At 39.2% G+C, this 26,445-nt stretch overlaps 1 protein-coding gene across 4 annotated transcripts in view; it reads right to left on the reverse strand.

The window, feature by feature from the left end:
- ARHGAP10 (Rho GTPase activating protein 10) overlaps positions 1 to 26,445 on the reverse strand; it is a 323,616-nt gene that overhangs the window by 23,057 nt on the left and 274,114 nt on the right. For all 4 annotated transcript variants that reach the window (XM_058721211.1, XM_058721212.1, XM_058721210.1 and 1 more), the window contains one exon: positions 5,870 to 6,029. In XM_058721211.1, coding sequence (XP_058577194.1) covers positions 5,870 to 6,029 — 160 coding nt within the window. The remainder of the gene's footprint in view (positions 1 to 5,869; positions 6,030 to 26,445) is intronic.

The raw sequence follows: 26,445 nt of genomic DNA on the forward strand, positions 1-26,445 counted from the left end.
GATTTTCCTTCCCTCTGAGAACCTAATTTGATATTCTTAGTTTAAGTTGACCTGACTTCCTGGTTCATCAGTTACATAAGCTCCTTACTAAATAGCTCAGAGAAATAGCCTCTGTAGTCCTGGGGAAGCCTTAGGGGTTGGCCTGAAGTTGTCTTATTACTCCTGGTTACTGTGTTTATTCCAAAGGGACTCAGCTTGGACCTCCTCTTCCTCTCAGTGTAGGAACCTCTTTTGTAGAAGCCTCTGAGAAAAGGGCCTTTATTTTTTTTTTAATTGTTTTAAATGTTTATTTTTGAGAGAGAGAGAGAGAGAGAGAGAGAGAGAGAGAGAGAGAGAGAGAGAGAGAGAGAGAACACAAGGAGGGGAGGGGCAGAGAGAGAGGGAGACACAGAATCCAAAGCAGGCTCCAGTCTCCAACCTGTCAGCACAGAGCCCGACTTGGGGCTCAAACTCACAAACCGTGAGATCATGACCTGAGCCGAAGCCGGACGCTCAACCAACTGAGCCACCCAGGTGCCCCTGAGCATAATTTAAAAGGCTGCTGTGGGCTCAAGGCAAGGCCACATGCTCCCCCCTGCTCATTTGGCTCCATTCTGCCTTCACCTGAGCCATCTTATCTTAGACTTCAATCTTTCTGAATCCACCCGGGGACTTTGCTAGTCACTTTGGTAAGGAGAGGGGAGAGGGGGGAGTGGGAGGGGGCCTGGCTTCCAGTTCACTCCTCATACTACGTGGCACCAAAAAGGACACCCTTCCATATGAAGGCACTAGCTATCCTAGAGATCTCAATGTAACCCACCATGTTCTATAACCAGGGCCAGCCTACAGGTAAGCAGAGGAAAGCAATGCACTTATTAAGATACAATGTCCCCATTAACCACTAACAATGCTGGAAACTCCTATGATGGGCGATTTGTCCTTCGCCAGATCTCTTTTTAAATTTACAGAGCTTTCTTCCCTTTGCTACAAAAGTACTCTGTGTTCATTTTAGTCAAGTCAGGGAAAAAAAAAAAACAGATGTGGGGGGAAAAAAAGTTTTAAAAGATAAATTCCTTATTTTCTTTTTAAACAATGATCATTTCAAGAGAGGGAAAAACATGAGATACCAATTTCTAGGGTGAACTGACTGCCCCTGGCCCAAGAAGGGTTGGGAGCTGTAAAATCAAGAAGTGATGGGGTTGAAGTAGCCCTCCCCGAAGGGGTGGAAAAGACAGTAAATGGGAAGAAAGTGAGAGGAAGAGGAGGTGGAGACAAAGCTTACCTATGACCGCGATTACTTAGAGTTTCTAGGTGTATGCCAAATTTCACAGACATCTGTTAAAAGTTGCTTTAAGGTGATTAGTTTTCCAAACTTCAGACAAATCACTCTTGGTTTGTCATGGTACACCAAGGCACAAATCAAACTTCAAAGGTACTGTGAGATCGCCCACCAAATGTTTTCATCAACTTCCAAAAAGCAATCATGGAACCACCAGTCAAGTAATTTAAAATGCAAGTAGTTGTCTATGGGACCTCTATTTGCACAACTCAAACGAAGCAAGTGATTTCATTGATAAGAATACAAATGGTTACCAGTGAGTGCAACACTAAGCCTACAGACGACATGCAGCCCAAGGCTGTAAATGAGAGTGGGAATCTACTGTCAGATGATTTCAAGCAACCAGCATCAAGTCTGGGTAGGCATGAATCTGTTGCACAAGAGGAGCTCTGGGCAGCAACTGGGAAAGATGGGTTAGGACTTTCTTAATATTCAGCATAAACTAAGCCAAGCCTCTAATCAGATGGGACAGAAGGATCTACTGCCCGCCTGGCCTGCCAGAGCACGCAGTGAACCATACCTTGGGATACCAACATTCCCAGCTACAAAAAACTATTCCATGATGCCGCCATCTTGAAGGTGGGAAAGTGCGGGCACAAAAGGAGTTTGTTCCTTTTCATTTGAAATCTTGGGGGAAGCAGATAGGAATGGCTGCTATTTCTTACAAGAGAATTTCTTTTGGGGCTGGGAACCCAAAAGGATTACTTGTCAAGAACCTGTTCCATCATTTACAATGGAAGAAAATCTGTTTAGAGAAAACTACTTTACTGGAAAAAAAAAAAAAAAATGACTTCGGAACATCTGAAATACCTTGACCTATGATGTAATGTCCCCCAAGGAGACTGAGCTAGCAATTCTTCACTGGCAATGAAGTCACCCATCACCTTACTGAGTGTACAGGTAAGTAATAGCTCCAGATTGATTGACTGCAATGAATAATACCCACAAGTCATAAACATCAGCAGAAACCCAAGAAATCCAATTCTGCTGTATTGTTTTCTACCTGTCAGAGGCTACTGCTGTATTTACACACTGCCCCGATCAGAATCTCTGCTGCTGTAGCTTTCCCTCTGCAAATGTGCTTTCCGGCGGCTAGGGTCATGGCATTTCTTTCCAGCCGAGCTACCGGGGTCCTATGTGATCCATATACAGTTGTCGATTTTTCAGGACATGAGATTAGGCAAGTGTATGTTTTATAATATAGAATCACTACCCTGGATTAAAACCAGGCAGTCCAGGCATTGCCTCCTTTTTTAAAGCCCTCGGTAGAGGTTTAATGACCCCACAGCAATTTTAGTTTCATTAAAAGGAGTCTTAATCAGTATTTACTCAGAGCCTATTCTATTCAATACTGTATAGTTTGTGTGCAGAGATCATGGATTGGAAAAAAAAAAAAAAAAAAAAACAAAAACACCACACAATGAGAAAGAAATTTACAAATGGTAAGGAAACAGAAAAATGCTCTACAGAGAAAATGGTGAGATTAATTCTGTGAAATTCCTGGAGGAAGAGCTGTTAATCTCTACAAGGAAGAAGGAAGATGGAGCAGAAATGAAACACAGTTACTTAACAGACATTCAGTGATATACAGAAAGAAAGGAGATTTCCAAAAGGAGACCATTTTTATAAATGCATAATGTTCTATTTCTTACTTTAATAACTACGTCAAGATCACTAAAAAGTTCGAAGAGTATAAAACTCAATTTCTATCATCAATAATTTTATAATCTATCTTGGAATGAGGGAAAGATAGTACTGTGGACTGAATGTGTCTTTCCAAAATTCATATGTTAAAATCCTACCTCCTCACATGTGATGCTATTAGGAAGTGGGGTCTTTGGAAAGTAAGTAGAATTCAGTGATATACTGAGAGCAGACTCCTCATGAATGGAATTAGTGTCCTTATAAGAAGAGTCACAAAGCCAGCAAGCACTCCACAAACTGGAAGCAGGCTCTCACCAGAACCCGGCCATGCAGGCACCTTGATCTTGGAAATCTAACTTTTAGAACTGTGGGAAATAAATTTCTGTCATTAAGCAGAAATAAATAAATAAGCTCTCGCAGTATTTTTGTTATTATAGCCTGCGCCAACTAAAATACATAAATGGGGAGGCAGGCAGGCAGAGACACTGTTGTGAGTATATAGATACGCATACACATACACATATACCACTTAAATATCAACTAACACTAAAAGGTAAATATTACCTAATACTAGAAGGCAGTATTTTCCCAATGTCCATTATTGGGTATAGACAGGGAAAGATATTTAGAATCTTCCTGTAGACTACAGAGCTAGAGAAAGCTTCTTTAGAGTGGAAGCTAAATTAGACCCTAAAGATAAGTCAGATTGCCTTGAGCAAAGAAGGGGGGAGGTATTTCAGGCAAAGAGAATCAAAGTATGGGGGAGCCACAGAGGGGGACCTGAAGACAGGAACACACCATCCCAGACGACATAAAAGAAAAGAAAGTGAAGAAGAGGTATCACTTATCCTGATTGCACTCCTCAGGGAAGCTGTTTACAACCACACATGCCTGGAACCAGAGGGAGGGCGGGACATTTGTCTGTATCACCTGGCATTCTGCTAGAAATGCATGCTCAGAGATTGGCCCTCAAACCTCAGGGTCACTCCGGGAAGGGGACGGCAGTGGGGGCTTCACAAGCCCTCCAGGTGATCCTGATGTGTGCTCAAGCTTGAGATGCATTCCTCGCTTCATGATCAATCTGGACTGAAATATGCTTAGAAGAAAACCCCTCAAAAGACACACAAGGAACACTCTATATAATTCAGAGAAATATACATACATTTTATCCACTACACAGAAAGAACCAAATTCTTGAAGTAGGAGGAAGTCCAAATTATAACAAAAATCTTTCCAGACTTGTTTCAGCTACTTATTTTCTCCCCTGCTTTTTTGGCCTCTCAGTGTTGGAGTGCTTTCCATGACATTTTAAAATTTGTATGAATAGGAAGCTGGGGAATTCACTCCTCGTTTGATTTATGACCAAAAATATCAAGCTCTTCATGTTTCAGGCATGAACGTGCTATGAATTGAGCACTGGCTATATCATGGCTTATAATGTCACTTTCCCACAGAACCACTCCGGAAGAAGTAGGACTAACTAAACTGTTCTCCACTATGATACACACTTACTGAAAGAAATAACTAGGAATCTGGTTTTTGCTTAAACACATGCACATGCACCCACACGCACCCATGCAAATTCTACCCCCAGAGTGCCCGGGATTAGATTCTAGGTTCCTATGTAACCACTTTCACTGGTGCTTGGAGCCCTAAAGTGAAAAGAGTATTTTTATTCTGGAAAAAAAAAATAGTAAAAATGACAAGCATGTTCGAGTACTTTGCAATTTAAGTCCACAATACACAGTCTTCGGCATTTAAACATGTATGTGTTACAATCTTGGGGGGGGGGATAAATCTCATCTGGAGAATGCTTCCATATTTTGAGTTCCACTTGGACTTTCAGTTACATTTTCAAAGTCTTTAGGTCACCCCAAAATTTTAGCATACCAAATGTCTCCCAGCCTTTTAATACTTAATAAGTTCATAATGATTTCATGTGAATCCAGCAGTAACTATAAAAAGCCGAGTAATGTGAGGAACACTTTCCGATTCCATTTAAAGTCCCAAGAATGCGTAGCTAGGGTCAGATGACATCATTATCTCTGACTTATTTTAGGCAACTTTGATTTAAAAAAAAAAAAAAAAAAATGTTTTTTAACTTTGAAGACAAGACGCCCAAATACTCTCAAGGCTGAATTATAAAATGTATTTTTGGATGTAATGTGATTGACTAATCAAGTAATGGTATGTAATTATTAGTGGGATTCTTTTTTTGTTTTTGTTCTCTGAGCATTTGTTTGTAATTTGACCCTCTCTTGATGTCCCATCCCACCACCAATCCGCATTTATTCCACAGCTTGGTCAACGCAGAAAGACAAACCATGTAGTCAAACCAGGACCATGGTATTGTTTGTTTGGTATATTTGTCCTAATATACCTGAGCTGATCTGCACACGCCTGGCACTAAACCAAACTGAGATGACAAAATCAGATATTTCATTCACCAGTTGTCAAGTATGCAGCATGTTATGGAGAAAACAGAGAACACTGGCATAAAGCTCTTGAAAATTCAAACAACTAAAATATCATTCTACTGACAGTTTCAAGAGTCTATTGATCACAATGCACACACTATCCTAGGTCTAAAAGTTTACGCTGCTGGTGAGAGGACATCCCAAGTATCTGAGCAGGACAATAACAAATTTCCTCTGTGCAAGCCAAAACTGCCACAAATTAAACTCAAAACAGATTTGAAACAGCTCCTATCCACTTTTCCACATGGGGAACTCAGAGACGCTGTCAAGAAAGGCCTTTTTCATGTGTCCTGCTTCCTCAGGTGGTCCCACTGATTAGAGAACAGAGGTCCTCAGACCCAACACTTCAGTACCGATGCAGCACATAAACTTCAAAATGAAGGTCCCAGTCCTCCTTCCCTCAGCACCAAAGAGAAACACAGCCACTTACACAGGGGATGCCCAGTCCCCAAAGCTGCCCCCATCTGTGAGAAGGTGGTTTTTGTCTGGTCCAGGAGGCCCATGGACAGCTGCAGTCGTGGGAGATGGGGAGGAAAGTGAATCTAGATTACTGGTAGGAGTGTCCTCCTTAGGAAGGTTAGGACTGTCACCTAGGGAAGAAAAAGAAAATAACATGAACTTCCAAACAAATACACAGAAGACTGAAAAAAAAACAAACCACTCCATTAATAATTATATGGCATCATTTGATTATGCAATCAAATTAAATCCAAAATTATATTTATAATTTACCCTGAGATTATTCAGGGGTCCTGTCTTTAAATTTTTTGTTTTTGCTTTTAACCAAAAATGCTTAAACTAAATCATAGATAATACATAGACAGGGGTGTTTCCCCCACAAGAAAATACAATAGAATCAGTTCCAATGAAAGATGAAAGCCTCAGTCTTTGCCACAATGACTTCCTAATGTCTAAGGAGCACAGTTGTAAATCAATGATAACCTCAGGAACAATTCAGAGCAGTACACCAGCCCCAAAGTGGCCAACCTCTCACTTTCCAGTCACCTGAAGCCTCTTTAAGACACTGCTAGTCACCACTTAGTGCGTAATAAATTAAACAACTCTAAAGGGACCTTGTCTTCTGAGCTGGTGTCTTAGATTACAACTTAATAGTTCAATTTATTAAAATCCCAGACATAGAGAAACTTCCATCTCCCTGTGAAGATTAGGGAGGATGTTATATAAGAATCAGGCCTCTGCAGTGACTGCAGGGATGACTTTAAACCAAAACTAAAAAGCATTTTTTAAATGGATTGCATGATTTATTCATTCACAGAGGACCATTTTATGAAATACATTTAGTATCGTTTGCACACATTATAGGCTGGGGTGGAAAAATGGAGACGAAAAAGAGCTCACATGAGCAACTGTTTTCCTCAACTGGTCTTCTTACTTTCACGGCACTCCCAGCTACCATAACGTACCTGAACAGCACCTATCAGAGCCTGGACCCGTCGGCCACATTCACAGTCCCCATTAAATATTAACTGCTCCAGGCTGCCTTGCAGAGGCAGAAATATTCTACTAAGATGCACTGATTTTGCCTTGATTTTATAGATGATGGGTCACAATAGTTGATCAACAACTATCAAGCAGATGATACACAACCTGGAGGGCCAAAACCCAGCCACGGTCCTAGAAGGAAAGCCTGCGTGAATGCCAGGAACAGCAAGGATCTTGCTCTCAGAAAACCATCTTAGATTTCAATCCTACTCATAATGAAGGACAAGAGAAATTCTGGCCTCTGATTAAGCTAGATCCCAAGATGCTAGCCTTGAAAATTGATTGTAAGAGATAATTCTTATTTAACTCTGACCCAGCTTACAACTCAGGCGAAGAGAGAGAATCTTAGAAATGGAGATCTAGAAAAGTTGAATTCAGGAAAGTAGGAGTTACAGATGGCAGTGATGGCTGGAAAAAGGAATTCTTTATGGGGGCAGTTAGGAGGGAATGCCAGGATAATCATGGGCAGAAGATTCCGGTAGAGGAGAGTTTTCTGAGCTTTTTCTTTCCTAAGTGTGTCGTCGAGAAAGGTGCGTTGAAGCAAGAGATGAATGCAAGCTCTGGCGGCAGGTCTCCTCCCTGGTCTAAGTGTCCCTGTGAAGCCGTGCTCAGTGCCCATTCGCAAACACGGAGCGTGGAAGGCTGGAGGATTCCTCTTTCAGTGAAGTCACTTTTTCCACAGCCCTTCACCACAAAAGTGTCTAGCTAATTGGAGTAACTCAGCCCCACATACGTGGGCCAGTTTTCAGGCAAATAAACCATAACCCGCTGATAGACCACCAGGATTTCCTTCTGATTTATTTTCATTCTGGGACACAGTCCACTTTGAAACTAAAGCTACTTCTCTTTCTATGTCTGCATAGTTCAGATCCATCCAGTTCTGTTCTGCAAATATGCCCAAGAATAAGGGGCTGGAGCTCCAGCTTCCATGGGAACTCCTGAACATGTACCTGGATGACAGCTGCCAATTCAAGGCTTGGCTAGAAGTAGCAAAATAGGATCAGTTCTGAAGCAGAACAGGATAACCTCAGCAGTGAGTCAGGCGCAAGCAGCTTCCTGGCTTCAGGAGGCTGGATCCTGGCCCTCTGCTCTCTGGGCCTCATGCCCTGTCTCTAGGGCACCGCATGACATAGCAAAAGCAGCAAATGAGAGTCTGGGGCCAGTTATTCCCTGATTCATTCCTACAAGGAGAAACATTTCAATGAGAAGCAACTTTGGGGAAATGGAAAGCAAGGGTCTAGTGTTACTTTCAAAAGATGCCTGAAATGTTTTTACAACCAGATACACTAACTCATCTACATTGCTTCAAATTCTTTTCCCAAGCAGACTGACACAGCACCAACGGTCATTCAACATATTAAATCACATTCTATTAAGAGAATTTCTTTCTCCCTTCCTGCCAAACAGTAGCAATCTGAACCCTCAAGTGAAAAGAATATTGGTAGAAGGGAATATGTTTACACAAACTGATCAAATGAAGAGATACCTCACCCTACTTTCTGTGCACACAGAATTCCCTTCTCCTCCACTGTTCCGGAATGAGCTTATCTACTAGAGAATCACTGCATTTGAGGAAAAAGGCATATAAGCATTAAATACTTACAACCATTTCTGAAGCCTTAGTTCCCCCAAATCAAACTATGACTTTTTAACTAGTATGAATATAATAAAACTTATTCCAAAAACAAAACAAAACAAAAAAACTCTCCGTTCAATGATTTCTGGAATAAAGGTTTTGAATCCTATGGAACTAATTTGTACTTGAGAATTAAGGTTGGATACTCTCATTGTTTCTCACCTTCCATTTCTTTGGAGTGTCACACACCTGTTCCCTTAGGTGTTACCCTTTAACAGGCACCTACAGGCAGACAAATCACCTGTGAGTAACAAGACTGTTCCGGTAAGTGAGCAGAAATGGTGCTGAAGGGCTTGTGTTATGAACAGACTCTGAGATAAGAAACTCACCAGAAATAGAACTACCACCACCTAGAAGAGAAAATGACTTCTTCACAGCATCCAGCTTAATTGCCACCTTCTCCACAAAGCACTTGCCAACTGCCTTTTCTGCCTCTTCTCTCCTTTCTCACAACTATCAGCAGCAACCAAGTTGGCATTTCACTAACGCCACGACCTGGTTTTAATTCCCCATTTCCATTATGCATGTTTTGAGGGTGGAGACTAGGCCTCAGTCTTGGTAATCCTTAGAGAACATAATGCAGGGCCAGGCAAACCAGAAATCTTCAGGAAATACTGTGGACTCACTGCCATGTGGAATATTATGAATACGGAAAGCCAGTGCCTCTAGGAATTGAAGAGGAGAAAACCAAATCTGCAAACCTCAAAGTATTGTTAAAAAATCAGAACAAAGCTTCCAATTATCATCTTCTCCCCTTTCAAGCCACAGATATCTTTCACCCTCTTTATTCAATCAACAAGCATTTACTAGGCTTCTACTTACATACAAGGCACACCACAGATGCTTACTTATAAAGGTGAAGAATCAGGGATGCCTGATTTGCAGCAACGTGGATGGAACTGGAGGGTATTATGCTGAGTGAAATATGTCAGTCAGAGAAGGACAGATATCATATGTTTTCATTCATATGTGGATCTTGAGAAACTTAACAGAAGACCATGGGGGAAGGGAAGGGGAAAAAACAGTTATAAGCAGAGAGGGAGGGAGGCAAACCATAAGAGAGTCTCAAATACAGAGAACAAACTGAGGGTGGATGGGGGGGTGAGGGAGAAGGGAAAATGAGTGATAGGCATTGAGGATGAGCACTGGGTGTTGTAGGTAAGCAATTAACCACAGGAATCTACCCCAAAATCCAGGAGCACACTTTACACATTATATGTTAGCCAATTTGACAATAAATTATATTTTTAAAATAATAATAAAATAAATACAATACAATACAATAAAATACAATACAATACAATAAAAAAATAAAATAAAATAAAATAAAATAAAATAAAATAAAATAAATAAAATAAAATGTGAAGAATCAGTCCTTAAACCAAAGGTGCTCACAGTACAGTGCAGAAGACAGTCAGGTAAAGACAAACACAACAGGAGGTGGTGTCGGTCGTATTATGATTGTATCAAGGAGCTTTGAGACCCAGAAAAAGAAGTTTCCAAATCTGCCAGTGGTAGAGGGAGAAAGGCAACAGGAAAAGGAAGAAATTATTGCCAAACTTGCATGGAAAGAACCTGACATAGAAAATATCAAGGTTGAGAGCATAGAAACAAGAGAGAATGTGGCAGTTTCCAGAGCCACAGGTAGCTGGATTTGGCTGGAGAATAAGATCAAAGGCAGAAAATGAGAGTACGAAGTGGGGTGTTATATATAACCTTAGGGTATCTGACTTTGTTCCATAATCATTGGGAAGTTACTGCAGGAATGAAGCAGGGAAGTGACATGATCCAGAGAATGGACTCGAGAGATATTCAGTACTGGGGCACTTGGGTGGCTCAGTCGGTTAAGCCTCCAACCCTTGATTTCAGCTTATGTCATGATCTCATGGTTCATACGATTGAGCCCCATGTCAGCTCTGCACTGACAGCATGGAGCCTGCTTGGGATTCTCTCTCTTCCTCTCTCTCTACCCCTCCCCCACTCACACACAAGTGCACATGCACATGCTCTCTGTCTCTCCCTCTCTCAATATAAATATTAAAGAGAGATATTCAGTAGTACAGTCACTAGAACTCTGTGAATAAAGGTGAAGGGTGAGAGAGGAGCCTAAGATGACTCTCAAGTTCTTGACTTAGGCAACTAGATGAATGGTAGAATTATTACCTGAAATAGGGAATAAAAAGCAAGGAGGGAATTGGGTGTGAGAGATCATAAAACTAGTTGCAGACATCTTGGGCTGGGCTGGAGGTGTCAATAAAAAAATCCAGGTGAAAATAGCCAGAGAAGAGTTGGTTATACACTCCAGAGCTCAGAAAAGAGGTCTGGGACGGTTACTGTTGGGGTGTGTGTGTGTGTGTGTGTGTGTGTGTACGCACACATGTGTGTTCTGAGTGTCATGGAGGTAGAACTGAAGTCATGGCATTGGAAGAAGACAAAGGAAAGCTGCAGAAAAGTAAGAAAACCTTGGAGGAACCTCAGCTGTAAGGATCAGGCTTCTCCTTAAAGCAAGATTATTGGTGGTGGTGGTGGTCATGATTGTTGCTGTGATTATTAAGATAAATACAGAGAAGTGTTATTTTGCAAATATTTAGGATTCCCTCACAGCCATATGTTTTCATTAAAATTGGGCAAAATAGCATGTAAGAGGACATACCTTTCATGATAGCTACTACATTTCACTATTAGTCTGATTTTTTTTTATGACACTGAGTACATGAACAAGGGTTTTACTTTCATGATAGACTAAAACTTCAAAGACTGGCAGAAAATTAGAGCTAGAGGAGGAAACAAGAACTTGATAGTTCTACCATATCTAACAACATAAGAGGACGCTCATCTCCTTAATTTTAATAGATGGATAAGCTTTTACTTTAGTGGTTGAACTTCCTTGTTCTGACGATGACAAATGATTCTCTCCATTCATCTCTGGCCATTTCACTCAATTAGAACTGCTTCCGTATTGTTGGAGGGAAAAAGGCTTTGAGTTTTCCCTTCCATTTTATTTCCCTTTCATTTCTTTTTTTGTCTTCCTCTCAAATGGATTTTGTAACTGTTAAGAAGTCAGGGATAGTTCCCTTTGAATCTCTTACCTGCTGTTTTCCACTTAGCCTAAAATGTTTGCATACATTATGAAACCACAGAAACTTTGTTATTCCTCAGAAATGGATTGTCTCCCTAGTAGCAAGAATATTCCACGTTTTTCTTGCTTAAACATCCTGGTTTATGTATTCGCAGATAAGAAAGAAAAGGAAAGGGGGACCGAAAAGAGGAAAGAAAAAAGCATAGAAAGAAAAGATCCAGTATCCTAACCGAACTTGAACTTAACTCCAGCAAGCCTCACAGTTGTGCTTCTGGGTTACCTGCCACCACCACAGCTACACAGGTACACAAATATGTCACCTGTCAGTCAGGATAGTCACAGGTGCTTCTAAGTCTCAAACAGTTCATCACTAGGATCAAAGAAACATTTACTGAGAATAAAGTAACTATACTTTTAACACCACAGTAATGCTTCTACAATAAAGGTCAGTCAGGAAATTTCCAGGCAAGAAGGCAATGAAATTTTAAGTAGAACCCACCCCTCCCTCCCACATACACTGCTACCACCACCACCAAAATGATAAAATAACATTTTAAAAATATCTAAATAAAAAGATAACTGCATTCAAAAGTATGTTAAACCTATCTATGGAACAGAATGGAAACAGAGCTTCAGAGGTCAGTGGGAGTATAAGCCAAAGGATTACTGACTCCAGGACCTACTGAAACCAGCAGAACCAGACAGACATTTAAATCCTGTGGTGTCCCAAGTACAACACACCTACGATACACCAGGCATGGGGCAGGGGGCTGGAACCAGGTTCTCCATGTGGAACTGGGGGTTAGGAGATGTTCTCCAAACTATACGGAAACAAATAATCTATGACCAAGTTCCCCACTCAGCAGGGAAACTAGATTTGACATGCCTACCCCTCCCATCTCCAGGATGTGATTTATGAGCAGGGATAAGAAGACCTGGTTCTGAACCAAAGCACTTAGGTTGAGGCAAGAGCCAGAAAGGGAGTAGGAAAAAAAGGAGAAGAAGGAGGTTCCAACTCATCACAGCCACGAGTACACACACAAAATCCTCATTCACAATGGACTTATACAATTTCTAGAATGCAAAGAAAACTAAGATAACAAACTCAACAAATAAAAAAATTCAGATCTTTAGAGATCTGTAATATAGAAAAGAAGTGAAATTGCCAACACCCTGGTCGCAAAAGAAGAAATAAATCGAGATTTAAAGAAATAACCACTAACTCCTCAAAATTAAAGGATCTTCAGAGACCTCAATTCAAAAAATTCAGAGTGCCAAACAGGGGAATAAAGAAAATATTGCACAATGGAAAGACATGCCATGCTCATGGATTGGAAGAACAAATACTGTTAAAATGTCTAAAAGCGATCTACACATTCAACACCAATTCCTATCAAAATACCAATAGCATTTTTCACAGAGCTAGAAAAAACAATCCTAAAATATGTATGGAACCACAAAAGACCCCAAATAGCTAAAGCAATATTGAAAAAGCAAAGCAAAGCTGGAGGCATCACTATTCCAGACTTCAAGTTATATTACAAAGCTGTGATAATAAAAAAAATATGGTACTGGCACAGAAACAGGTACATAGACCAATGGAACAATATAGAAAAGCCAGAAATAAACCCACAATTATGCATTCAATTAATCTTTTTTTTTAACATTAATTTTTGTGAGAGAGAGAGAAAGAGAGAGAGTGTGCACACACGAGTAGGTAAGGGGCAGAGAGAAGAAAGAGACACAGATTCCAAAGCAGGCTCCAGACTCTGAGCTGTCAGCACAGAAACTGATGTGGGCTTGAACCCACGAACCGAGAGATCATGACCTGAGCCGAAGTCAGACGCTTAACTGACTGAGCCACCCAGGTGTCCCGGTCAATTAATCTTCGACAAAGCAGTCAAGAATAGCCAATATGCAAAAGACAGTCTTTTCAGCAAATGGCGCAGGGAAAACTGGACAATAACATGCAAAAGAAAGAAACTGGACCACTTTCTTACATCATACACAAAAATAAATTCAAAATTCATTAAAGGCCTAAACATAAAGCATAAAACATAAAAATCCTGGAAGAAACCATAGGCAATAACTTCTGTGACATTGGCCAAAGCAACTTTTTTCTAGATAGGTCTCCTGAGGGAAGGGAAACAAAAGCAAAGATAAACTATTGGGAGTACACCAAAATATAAAACTTCTGCACAGCAAAGGAAACAATCAAGAAAACTAAAAGGCAACCTACAGAATGGGAGATTATTTGCAAATCATATATCTAATATATATAGAATATATAAAGAATTTATAAAACTCAATACCCAAAAAAACAAATAATCCAATTAAAATATGAGAAAACATGAAACATTTCTCCAAAGAAGACATCCAGATAGCCAACAGACACATGAAAAGATGCTCATCATCACTTACCATTAAGAAAATGAAAATCAAAACCACGATGAAATATCTCACACCTGTCAGAATGGCTAAAGTCAAGAGCACAATAAAACAACATGTGTTGGCAAGAATGCGGAGAAAGGGGAACATTTCTGCACTGTTGGTAGGAATGCAAACTGGTGTAGCTACTGTGGAAAACAGTATGGAGGTTCCTCAAAAAGTGAAAATGGAACTACCCTACAATCTAGCAATCACTACTGGGTATTTGCCCTATGAATACAAAAATACTAATTCAAAGGGAGACATGCACTCCTATGTTTATAGCACTATTATTTATAATAACCAAGATATGGAAGCAGTCCAAGTGTTCATTGATTCAGGAATGGATAAAGAAGACATATATCTATATCTATAGATATAACTATAGATACCTATATATTTATATAGGTATATTTATATATATTTATATATATCTGAATATATATATTTATATATATCTGAATATATATATTTATATATATCTGAATATATATATATATATATATATATATATATATATATATATATATATAATGGAATATTATTTAGCCCAAAAAAGAGTAAAATCTTGTCATTTCCAACAACATGGACACAGCTAGAGAATATAATGCTGAGCAAAGTAAATAAGTCAGGGAAAGACAAATACCGTATGATTTCACTTTTACGTGGAATTTAACAAACAAAACAAATGAGCAAAGAGATAAAAAAGGGGGAGAGAGACAAACCAAGAAAACACTCTTAACCTTAGCAAACAAACTGAAGTTGGAGAGGGGGTTGGGGGATGGATTAAATAGGTGATGAGCATAGGGTGTCATATGGAAGTGTTGAATCACTATATTGTACACGTGAAACTAACATAACACTATATGTTAACTGGAATTAAAATTAAAACTTAAATAATAAAACATTTCACATAAGATACATTTTTGCAAAATTTAAGAGTATCAAATACAAAGAAAAAACAAAAAAAGCATCCTGATAGAGCAGATTATACAAAAAACAAACCAGATTGACATCAGAGTTCTCAACAGCAACTCTGAATGCACAATAATGAAGTAATATATTTTTTCATGTTTATTTATTTATTTAGGGAAGGAGAGAGAGGCAGAGAATGAGCAGGGGAAGGACAGAGAGTGTCTCAATCAGGCTCTATGCTGCCAACACAGAGCCTGACATGGGACTCGCACCCACAAACCATGAGATCATGACCTCAGCCGAAACTAAGAGCTGGACCCTTAACCAACTGAGCCACCCAGGAACCCCATGAAGTAATATTTTTAAACCATTAAAGAATTTTGAGCAAGTAATTATATATTCAAAATGCCAAACAGCCATTCAAATGTGAGGCCACAATAAACATATTATTATACATAAAAACACCCAAGGTTTGCCACACAAAGAACTACACTGATAACATTCTTAAAGAAAATATTAAAGTGTTTAAATCAAAGAAGTAATGTGAAATGTTCAACAAACTTGATAATGCTATTGTTAACTTTTTAAAACTCTAGGACAAAAGAAAAGTTAAAAACATAATGAAAATGATCCAGAACAAAAATTCTGGAAAATACCACGTGGGGGGGGGGGGGGGGGAATGTAGCCCAGAGCAGAAGAGAGTGCATTAAATTACTTGTCTTATTAGGGGTAGAGAGAGAAACACATATAATTAAGTATAAGAAACCAAGAGATAAATGAGATAAGTCCCAAAATAAGAGCAATCACCTTAGCAACAAAAACAGAATATTGGAAACAGAAGAACATTTGTGTGTTTTTTGGAGGAAAAAGAAAGAAAAGGCATATCAAAGTTTATTAAATAAAAATTATAAAATAATAGAAATCCTAACACAATGGTAAATACAGTAACAGAACTGGATTAAAATTAACAGTTAAAAGACAGTGACTTTCAGGGGCACCTGGGTGGCTCAGTTGGTTAAGCACCCGACTCTTGATTTTGGCTCAGGTCAGGATCTCGCGGTTTTTGAGTCCAAGGCCCTCTGCTGACAGTGCAGAGCCTGCTTGCAATTCTGTCCCTCCCCCTCCCGTGTGTGTGTGTGTGTGTGTGTGTGTGTGTGTGTGTGTGTGCGCGCGCGCGCGCACTCTCTCTCTCAAATAAACAAACTTTAAAAAAAAGAAAAAGACAGTGACTTTCCAAATATATTTTTTTATCCAACAATATGTTGACTACCAAAAAAACATGCTTAAAACAAAAGGTTGAAAGTAAAAAACATTAACATGTGCTAGGCAAATATTAAGACAATGATCTTAAATTACATGAGAGACAGAGTCATTTTATACATGGTAAAGGGACAAGATGATCCAGCAAGAAAATAAGCACCTAATGATATAAGCCTTAAGCAACAAGTAGAACTGTAAGGAAAAACAGAAAAAGCAACAATTGTTATTGGAGACATTAACACACTCCTCTCAGATCTACTATCAGGCAGGTCAACAACAAAAACAAAACAGAGTCAACATTACAAAGGTGATCTGTTACACACACACACACACACACACACACACACACACACGCTTCGCAATAAGCAGAGGATACATATTCTTTAAGAACACATAGAATAACAACAACAAAGCAGGAACAGACCCATAAATACAACTGATGGTTGCCAGGGGAATGAGGTAAGAGGATGGGCAAAACGGGTGAAGGGGAATAGGAGGTTCTGGCTTCTGGTTACGGAATGAGTAAGTCATGGGGATGAAAGGTACACAGCATAAGAAATACAATCAGTGGTATTACAGTAGTGATGTAATGGGACAGATGGTAACGACACTACTGATGAACACAGCATAATATGCAGACCTGTGGAATTACTAAGTTCTATACCTAAACTAATGTAACATTGTGTATCAATGATACTTCAATTAAAAAAAAACAACACATAGAATATTTTTGAAGGAAAATTAAAGTCTTAAATACCAAAGATTGAATATTATAGATACTGTCTTCTCAGATCAAAATTGCAAACTATTTATAACTTCACAAAGGGACAGATTTTATAATTTCCATATGTGGGAAAACTAAATATGGTTAAAAAAGAAAATCCTAATGGAAATTTTGGAAAATTTAGAATTCAATGATAATAAAAACATTTCGTATCAAAATTTGTGAAACATGGCAAAATAATATCAATGAGAACTTTATAGCTCTAAAATGTTTACTGGGAAACAAAAAAGGTTCACAATACTTTTATGCCGATTTTAAATAGACATTTTTCCAAAATAGTGATAGTCAACAGTTATGACTGTTTAAACGATCAAACTAAATTTAGTTCGGGTAAACTCTCAATAAAACTAAAATTTACCGAAATATATTTGTTGTATTTTCTTTATTATACTGCACTGATTCAACAAGGCTCACTTATATATTATAATTAATGTAAACAAGGTATACCAAAAAGTAAAAAGCTAATATTCTTAACTATTATTGTCATTAGTTATTGGCATTAAGACTTTCTGGGGGAAAAAAAATCTCCAAAGTCACAGTGGAAATCAATGAGAAAATGTGACTAGACAAATAAAACCTCATCCTAAGTACAGAGAAATAAGACTCATGACTAAACATGATCTATTACACTTTTGAGGGTGACTTTAATCAAAATTAGGTGGACTCTTTCAGCAGAAGGGGGTGAACAAAGCTGCTGTGGTTAATATCCTTCTCTTGGGCCTGGATCCATTTTCTTGTCATTCTTTATTTTCTATCTTTTAAAATAGGGCTGCCCAGTAATAAATAACCAGTATGGTCTTGCTTAGAGTATTTTGACATCTTTTCCCAATTGGTGTCTCTTCTCTAATGACACTGTACCCAAGGAAGACTTAAGAACCCAACATTCAGGCTTTATGACCGACGCTGAGGAGGGCTGAGCAGGTGGGAAAGAGAGAAAAGATATCCTCAAGAATAAACATCTGTCACAGACGCAGACAGACAACAGCTTTGGGAACTAAGCTGTTGGGACAAGGCTGAAAGTGGAAGGGAATTACAAATGCTGCAGTAGGAAGTTTCATTTGTTTGTTTTGCTAACTTATATAAGCCTGTTCAAAACACAACCTTTGAACGAAGCAGGGACATAGTCACGCCGCCCTAGTTTCCAACATGTGGCAGATATTATGACATCAATAAAATCCCTTTCGAGCCACAGACATCTTTCCTCCTAATGTTACACAGGACGTAAAGTGTACTGAAAAGGAGAGGGATGCCCTGTATCAAATACAGTACTCCCAAATCTATTTCCAGTATTTTCTGACATAATTCCTACTTCATTAAAATAGTCTGAGTTGCTATATTTCACCATGTCAAAAAACAGATTCTTTTTTTTTTTTTAATTTTTTTTTTTAACGTTTATTTATTTTTGAGACAGAGAGAGACAGAGCATGAACGAGGGAGGGTCAGAGAGAGAGGGAGACACAGAATCCGAAACAGGCTCCAGGCTCTGAGCGGTCAGCACAGAGCCCGACGCGGGGCTCGAACTCACAGACCGTGAGATCATGACCTGAGCCGAAGTCGGCCGCTTAACCGACTGAGCCACCCAGGCGCCCTCAAAAAACAGACTAATGCTGCCCTGACTGGTGTAAATTAGAATAAGCCTAAATTTGTTTTCCCTCCCCTCAGGTCAGTATGCTGTTAGACTTGGCATTGTAAATAAAACCTAACGCTGAACAAAAAATATGGAAGTGACTTGTATAAATAAAGCTAAATAAGTCCAGGAGCTGGTGAGAAGCTTCAGATATACGAAACAGTAGAAGGAAAACATTTTCCACTGATTTTCATAAAACCAACATAATAGATGGAAGGGGGACCAACAATGGAATTTTAAGGCCAAGAGCAATCAAAGAATTCATTAATGATTCAGTGCAGGGGAACAGTTAGCATGCATTAAGCAGAGCTGTTCTCTGAAAAGTGTTAAACACAGGTTCAAACTATACTACTTGACTCATGAGAAATAAGACGTCCTAGAATTGCATACTGGATCAGGATAATGACCCATCTAGGATAGAATTCTACTTTTAATAAAGACAGCCAAAGACAATCTAGTTGTCCACGGCCTCACATTTTCTATCCAAGTCTTAGAAGTACATCATTATGTCTACTTGCTCTCAGACCACTGGGTGAAATCATTGCAGACAGTGAAAAATCCAACAGTTCCAGCTCTAAGGAGTGTGACTTCCAGAGTGGTTCACTGTTACATTACTGCTCCAAAGGCAGGGTTTTCAGTTTCATCCAGTGTTTTTTGTTTTTGCACCTTGTCCTTAGCACTAGCATTCCCAGAATTATTGATTTGCAGACATCAGGGTGGCAAGATACCCAGAATAATCACATCATATTATCTTATACATTAGCTTTCCTTAACTGGAAAAATAGACACACGCACACACACAGCTCCTTTCTTAAACTAATTAGAATAATAGAGATAGGTTAAGAAACTCAAAGTTTGACTTTAAAATTGAACTTTTTGAAATGCTAATGTAATTGGATATTCTTTTTAAAAAGAGCAAATCCACCCCTACCTTTCAAAGGCAATTCTTCTTAACCATCCATAGAGTGGAAAGTGGTAAATGATTACTGTTGGTAAAGTTTAGGTTCTTTGATCAGAAAATCTTCCCTAAGTCTTACATTAGGGAAAAAGGGGGAGGAGGCCTAAGAAATTAACCGTGCCAAATGCCCATTAAGGAAAGAAAGCTAATTGTGTTTCTCAGCAGTGGGAGGTGCACTGAGACAGGTTATAACTGCCAAGTGGAAGGAAAGGTTCCTCAAGTCCCACTTACCCAAATTCTCAGTTCTGCTACAAGTTAAAGCAATGTCATGCTGGGTAGGGGGCAAGATGTCCCAATTCCTCTCATTTCATTTTGCCCTCGTCCAACAAGACAAACGATAATGGGAACCTTAATGAAGCTAAATAACATGCAGATTAATGACAGTCAGTGGCTAAATGAGAAGAAATCACTCGGGTAATACAATTTCTTTATCTGAAACTGTGTCTAGGAAAAGGTTATCTCAACAGAATAACCTCCTACTCTCAATCCCAAAAGCAAAACAAAACAAAACTACATACAGATAATCATCTCCCAAAAAGATTACATAAGAGGGAAAAGGCAACTCCTGAACTCTAAATTAATGCATCACATTAAGGCATAAAAAGATGTAATGAAGTGGCCATAAAATTATACAGCAAATTTTATTTTCTGTTGCCCAAAGATTTAAAAAATGAAGTATGATGATTGCCCCCCAAATCTACCACACAGCTAAGATACACCAAACGTGTATGCCAGGAGAAGCTCATGAGGGAATCAGCTGTGTTAATATCACATGACATAAAACATAAGACCCCATTATAACGTGATAGCAGCAGCTAATAGGCATTAGGTTACAACTCCAGGAACCACCTCTACCACTTGCAAAGGTCGATGGAAGTCTGTAGCAATTCAATTATAAAGTGAATAAGACCGGTTCAGTTGCAATGTCAATAGAAGTCAAAGCAAATTGCTTTACTCTGTAAAGCAGAGAGCATTTTTACAACATCATCACAGTCCTGAGGTATTATTTACAGACTCAGATTTCTGCCTACATAAACAAACAAAAAATATAACAACCATGTACTATTATCCTTAGGAACCAAAAAGTAATCAGATACTGAATCAAACTGTCTTCCATAAACTTCTGAGGAAGCCTGACACTTTGACAGCTCAGGAAATTTACATCACTGCTCAGAACACAAACTCCAGTCCAGCTGAGACAATGAGGGCTGCTGGACTCTTGGCTATTTACCCGTCTTCCTCCCCTGCCAGCTGCCTCACCTAAGGAATGTTAATTATCATCAAAGGCCAAATTAAGACACTAGAAACCAATATGCCTAGGCATTATGCTTGACAAAAATAAAAGACGGAGTTACATTTTCTTTCAAAGTATACTGTATATGAAAATATATTTGAAGCCCTCTACTTCATACATGAAGCCCTCAACAAATAAGCTCAAATTCTTGAGTATTTACAAAACAGTGGGTGGTTTACAACTCTTAACTCATATATTCTTGGCAAAAAAAAAAAAAAAAAAAAAAATCACGTGAAATTTTATTGCCCCAAACTTGTGAGGCTTCGGGGCGAATTTGCCATGATCATAAAAGAGAGAAAGCACACGGATTTAAATCCAGCTTACTTAATTTTTTTAATGTTTTTTTTTTTTTTAAGAGAGTGAGACAGATGCAAGTAGGGGAGGGGCAAAGAGAGAGGGAGACACAGAATATGAAGCAGGCTCAGGCTCCGAGCTGTCAGCACAGAGCCCGATGCAGGGCTCGAACTCACAAACCGTTGAGATCATGACCTGAGCTGAAGTCGGTGGCTTAACGAATTGAGCCACTGAGGCGTCCCTAAATCCAGGTTACTTTAAATCCAAACTTCACCACAAACAATTCTACCAGTCAATACAACTCTTTGCTACCTAAGTCTTTCCAGTGATAGCGATCCCCAAAATGCTAGGACAATGTGGCTCTGAGACAGCAGCCCAAGTAGAAGGTGAAATATATTAAATCAAATGGGAAACCACTAAGCAACAAGAGCCCTCCATTCTCACAGTGGCACCAGTGAAGTCTGTCCAAGTCAGCTCTTGCCGGAACAATGGCATAGGAACAATGGCATACGCTTCTTGCTAGGGAATCTGCTTCATTCTTTCCACTTCAAATCTTAAACTTACACTTAGCACACTAAATACCAAGCACAGCTTACATCAGTGTTAAGCTGAAACTTCTGTGACTTCAACACATATTTATATATTTATGTGGTATATATGTATATTCATGTGTTTACATGCATATGTGTGTATAACAATATGGTGCATAAAAGTAATATGTACAAATATGTATAACAATATTTGTGTATGACAAGTAATATGTATGTGTGTATGACAAGTAACCAGTAATATAGGAAAAAGAATTACAGGTATGTATAAAGAAGAAAACCATGACTCTCATCCTTTAAGTATAACCACTGTCATAAATGATTAATATGCTTCCAGATTTATTTCTATGCTTACACATGTACTTACACAATTTTTCCTCTAGAAGTGAGATTATTCTGAAACTTCTGTTTACAGCTTGCTTTTATTCACTTGAAAGCATACCATGTGTATTATCTTTTTCAATAAATTTTTTTAATGTTTATTTTTGAGAGAGAGAGAGAGAGAGAGAGAAAGCGAGCGCACGAGCAGGGAAGGCACAGAATCCAGAGCAGGCTCCAAGCTCTAAGCTATCAGCATAGAACCCAACGCGGGGCTTGAACTCATGAACCATGAGCTCACGACCCGAGCCAAAGTCAGCCACCTAACCAACTGAGCCACTCAGGCCCTGCCCCATGTGTATGATTTCTGGGAAAACATTTTTACTATCATCTGAAGGCTGGAAGTGTGTGTGGTTAGTAAAGGGCTTCCACCATATACTTGAGTTGAGCTATAGAACACAGGGCCCTCTTAGGAATACATCTGTACAACAGAACACATAGAATACTATACAGCAGTGAAAAGGGGGAAGGAGAGCTCCCTGTAGAAACATGAAAACCAACAATGAGTACATTATAATTTTTTTTTTAATTCGGTACAACTGGCTGTTGGGTGAAGAAGAAGGCAAGAATATATTCATATCTGCTTCTAAATACGTAACGGATTCTGGAAGGATGGGTGAGAAACAACAGGTTAACCATGTGAAACCACTGCTCTGCAATCATTTCTGATGCACACAAACAGCAATTTCACATGGCATGATCCTACTAACGGTGGTCAGCAATCCAATTTGGATCTCAACTCTGAAATGATTTAAGAAACTGTAGGTTGGACTACATGAAATTCCTGATGCTTTAGTACTTTTGACTTAATGAAAAAAATTTTTTTTGAAATTGCTGATATTCGATAACTTTGGAACCCAAAGGTGGCACTTCCATATGGCTCAAGCCAGTACCGTCAGTGATTGCAGATGCCCTGTGCAGGTGCAGCCAGGTGAGGGGAACGAGCTGACAGGTTGGAGCGGACACTTGTCACTACATCATTGTATACTTTTTTTGGTTTCAAACCAAGGAACCTATTACATATTGTTGTAATTTTTTTAATAAAAGGAAGAACAAAGAGGGGGAAAAAAATACCAGCAAAATCCAATATATTCAGGCAGCATCAAATTGCTGATTGCATTCCCTTTACACATCTCTAACAACCTGCTGAAGCACCAGGTACCTGAGAGATCTGCATTACAGCTAACGCAAGAGCAGGTAATTGTCCATTTTGGTAAATGGTTGCATAAACCACATGAAAACAAACATGTCACTGAAATAAAATGACTGCTCCTCCCTCTCCCCCTCCCAGAAAAATGAGCACCCCCTTTTCTCTTGGAGGGCCCATTTCTGTCACCGTGCATTGTGCCCCAGGTTTACAACCACACACATCTCTGGCTCTCTCTTCACCTGCATCTCCTTCAGTAAGACCATTATTCTGATTCCAGTACTTTACAATGAGAAAACTAAGAATCATTCCTAAAATTAAAAAAAGAATAAACTGACATACTGTTTGAAAGGCAGAGCATCTCTGAAAAGACTCAGAGGCAAACAGGCCATGTCTACGGACTCCAGGGAAGAGAAGATGTCACTCCAGCACTTGTGTTCAGCACACTAGCAGCGTGGAAAAGGGGCCAGGCTGTGGGACTGCACTGCCTGGGTTCAATCCTGGCATTGTCACTGGCCAGCTGTGAGACAGGTGACTTGCTGATCTCTGGGCCTCAGTTTCCTGAACCATGAAATAGGGATGATCATAATACTACCTCTCAGATGGTTATGAGGATTATCTATATCTAACTAACATTGCTAAAAACAGTGTCTGGCATATAGTATGGTATATGTCACTGATCACCATTATCTACCCTCCAAATTCTGTATCCTGTTATTGCATTAACTATTAAAATTTTTAAGAAAAAGAATATACCTGTCAAATAACTGAGTTAATAAAGACTTAATATTATTCTATTCTGACCCAAAGAGAAAAATAAAATCATGACCATAATCACATTTGAAGCCCAAAAAATCATGCTGCTGATTTTAACTTTTTTTTTTTTTTTTTTTTGAGAGAGAGAGAGAGAGGGAGACAATATATGTGCAAGTGGGGGAGAGAGAGGCAGAGGGAGTCAATCTCAAGCAGACTCCACACTTGGCACAGAGCCTGACGTGGGGCTCGATCCCACGACCCTGGGATCATGACCTGAGCAAAAATCAAGAGACAGACGCTCAACCAACTGAGTCACCCAGGCACCCCATGCTGCTGACTTTAGAGAATACTAGTATCTGCAAAACGTCAGCCTGATAATTCATTTTAATAGGTTTGAAGAATTCTTTTCATCCAAGAGTAACATTCAACTTCCAGATACTGCTCGGAGGGTACACAGCAATGCCATGGAAAGCGGAATGAGCCCTCAGAGGGAACCAAGCTGCAAAGTTGCTACCCAGAGTTCACAGAGGGCAACTAGAGGGGACTAGTTAAAGGAGTATTCTCCATTATTGACTCAATCTCATTCTTTTTCGTCAACAGCTGGTAAGAATTCAGTAAGTAAAAATGAGCTGCCACAGGTTTGTTTTGTTATATTAATTGTAGACAACACCCTCACTTAGTGGTAATTTTTATCATGGTTCAAAAGAGTTTTTTCTGGGTAAGAGAAGTTACCTGGAATTGGCCACATTGAGATAATACCTTCCCCTCTTTAAGATTTCTGCTCATCTTCCTGGCTATCAAAGAAAACGCTTCAAATCACTCACTCTTGACAGCCTTAAAAATTCTATTTCATTCAGGATAAACAATACTTTGGTTGGTTTGAAAAGATGTTTCTTAGACAGCCCAGCTACCTCCTACGCTGTAGGAGTTTCAAAAAGGGCTATAAAGAGAATGACAGCTGCTTGAATTCAGAACTAGAAATTAAAATAAAAGCTATTAGAAGTGAAGAAAAAACCCACACCACAGGGAGACAAGCTTTAAAGAATTTTTCTCTCTTCTATAAATTCTAGTTACCTGCCATGAACTTATTTTCACCACAGAAGCAGCTATGTATTTTTTTGAAGGCGTTAAATAAGCCTTTTCCCTCCAGAGAAAGGGGTAAATGTTCATCCCACACAGAAGCATAGTTAAGATTATATAGGAAGTCATATAAGAAGTTGCCGTGTGCTTTGTCGCTGACATTAGGGGGGCTGAGCTTCTGGGAGGCTTCTGGGGAGACGCCAATGCAGGGGAGGCAGCTTGCATGATTTATGGGTACGCCACAACTCAATTACAGCCCTGAAATTTCTGGCTGCCTTTTCCATCCCATTGATCTCATCATTGTAACAGTGAGTTAAGAAATAATCTGTCTACATATACTGTCACTGATTCAAGCCTGGTCTTAGATTTAACTTCACAATACAGTAATTCCATGTCAGGGAATCATAACATTGCCCCGAAGAAATGGCAAGGGGCCTTGGCACTCAGGAAGTTATTATCCAGCGTCCACCCATGAAGTGTCATGCCAAAAAAATGATAAGAATCAAGGGAAGATCGCCAAGCTTGAGCCGAAGATCTGTTTGTGCCCAGTTACTTAGGGTTGGTTATAATTCTGTGTCAAGCTGATCAGCTTATGTCTACAATAAAATGTCAATAGCTGTAGAATTTCACTGAAAATTCCCATCAACAATGGTTTTACAGTGGTTCTTCTTACATTGTGGGGATGACAGGGCAGTTACAACTCACTGATAAAAGCATGTTTTCATGAAGGCAATTTCTAAAGACGCTCTCTTGGGAACTGAGATTTGAGAGTACAGAGCTGCCATGACTGTCTGCTATCCACCCTTGACTTCTACTGAAATGATCGTCTTTTAGTTTGGTGGTTGCCTCGCAACCTTTACCTTCCCAGCACATGAGTGAATGTGGATATAGGTCTGTGCAGTAAATAGGGGAAAAGAAATGAGCTCTCCATTGCTCATGGTTATGAGACTATTCTTTCTCTAAGAAGACATACCATTTAGTACTATTTAATATTTTCCTCTTTCCACTGACTTTCCATATATACTATTTACACTAATACATTGTACACTATTTTTATTAAACCTATTTTCCAAAGCAGTTACATATTGCACTATGTATTGAAGATGCTAACAAAATGAGGTATTTCCTTCCTTTTGATGAAAAGGTGGTCTAAATATTAAAATGTGGCTGAAGACATCGTTTTGATTATCTGCTTTCATTCTCCACATCGAGTCAGTTAAGAAGTCCCAACAGTTTGCTTTAACACCTGTCCCAGATTTATCTTCTATTCCTAGTGCTGGTTCAACACCATACCAACCTAAACCTAAACTACTTAACCAG

Source organism: Neofelis nebulosa, chromosome 3 (assembly GCF_028018385.1).
Source record: "Neofelis nebulosa isolate mNeoNeb1 chromosome 3, mNeoNeb1.pri, whole genome shotgun sequence".
Classification (NCBI taxonomy): Eukaryota; Metazoa; Chordata; class Mammalia; order Carnivora; family Felidae; genus Neofelis; species Neofelis nebulosa.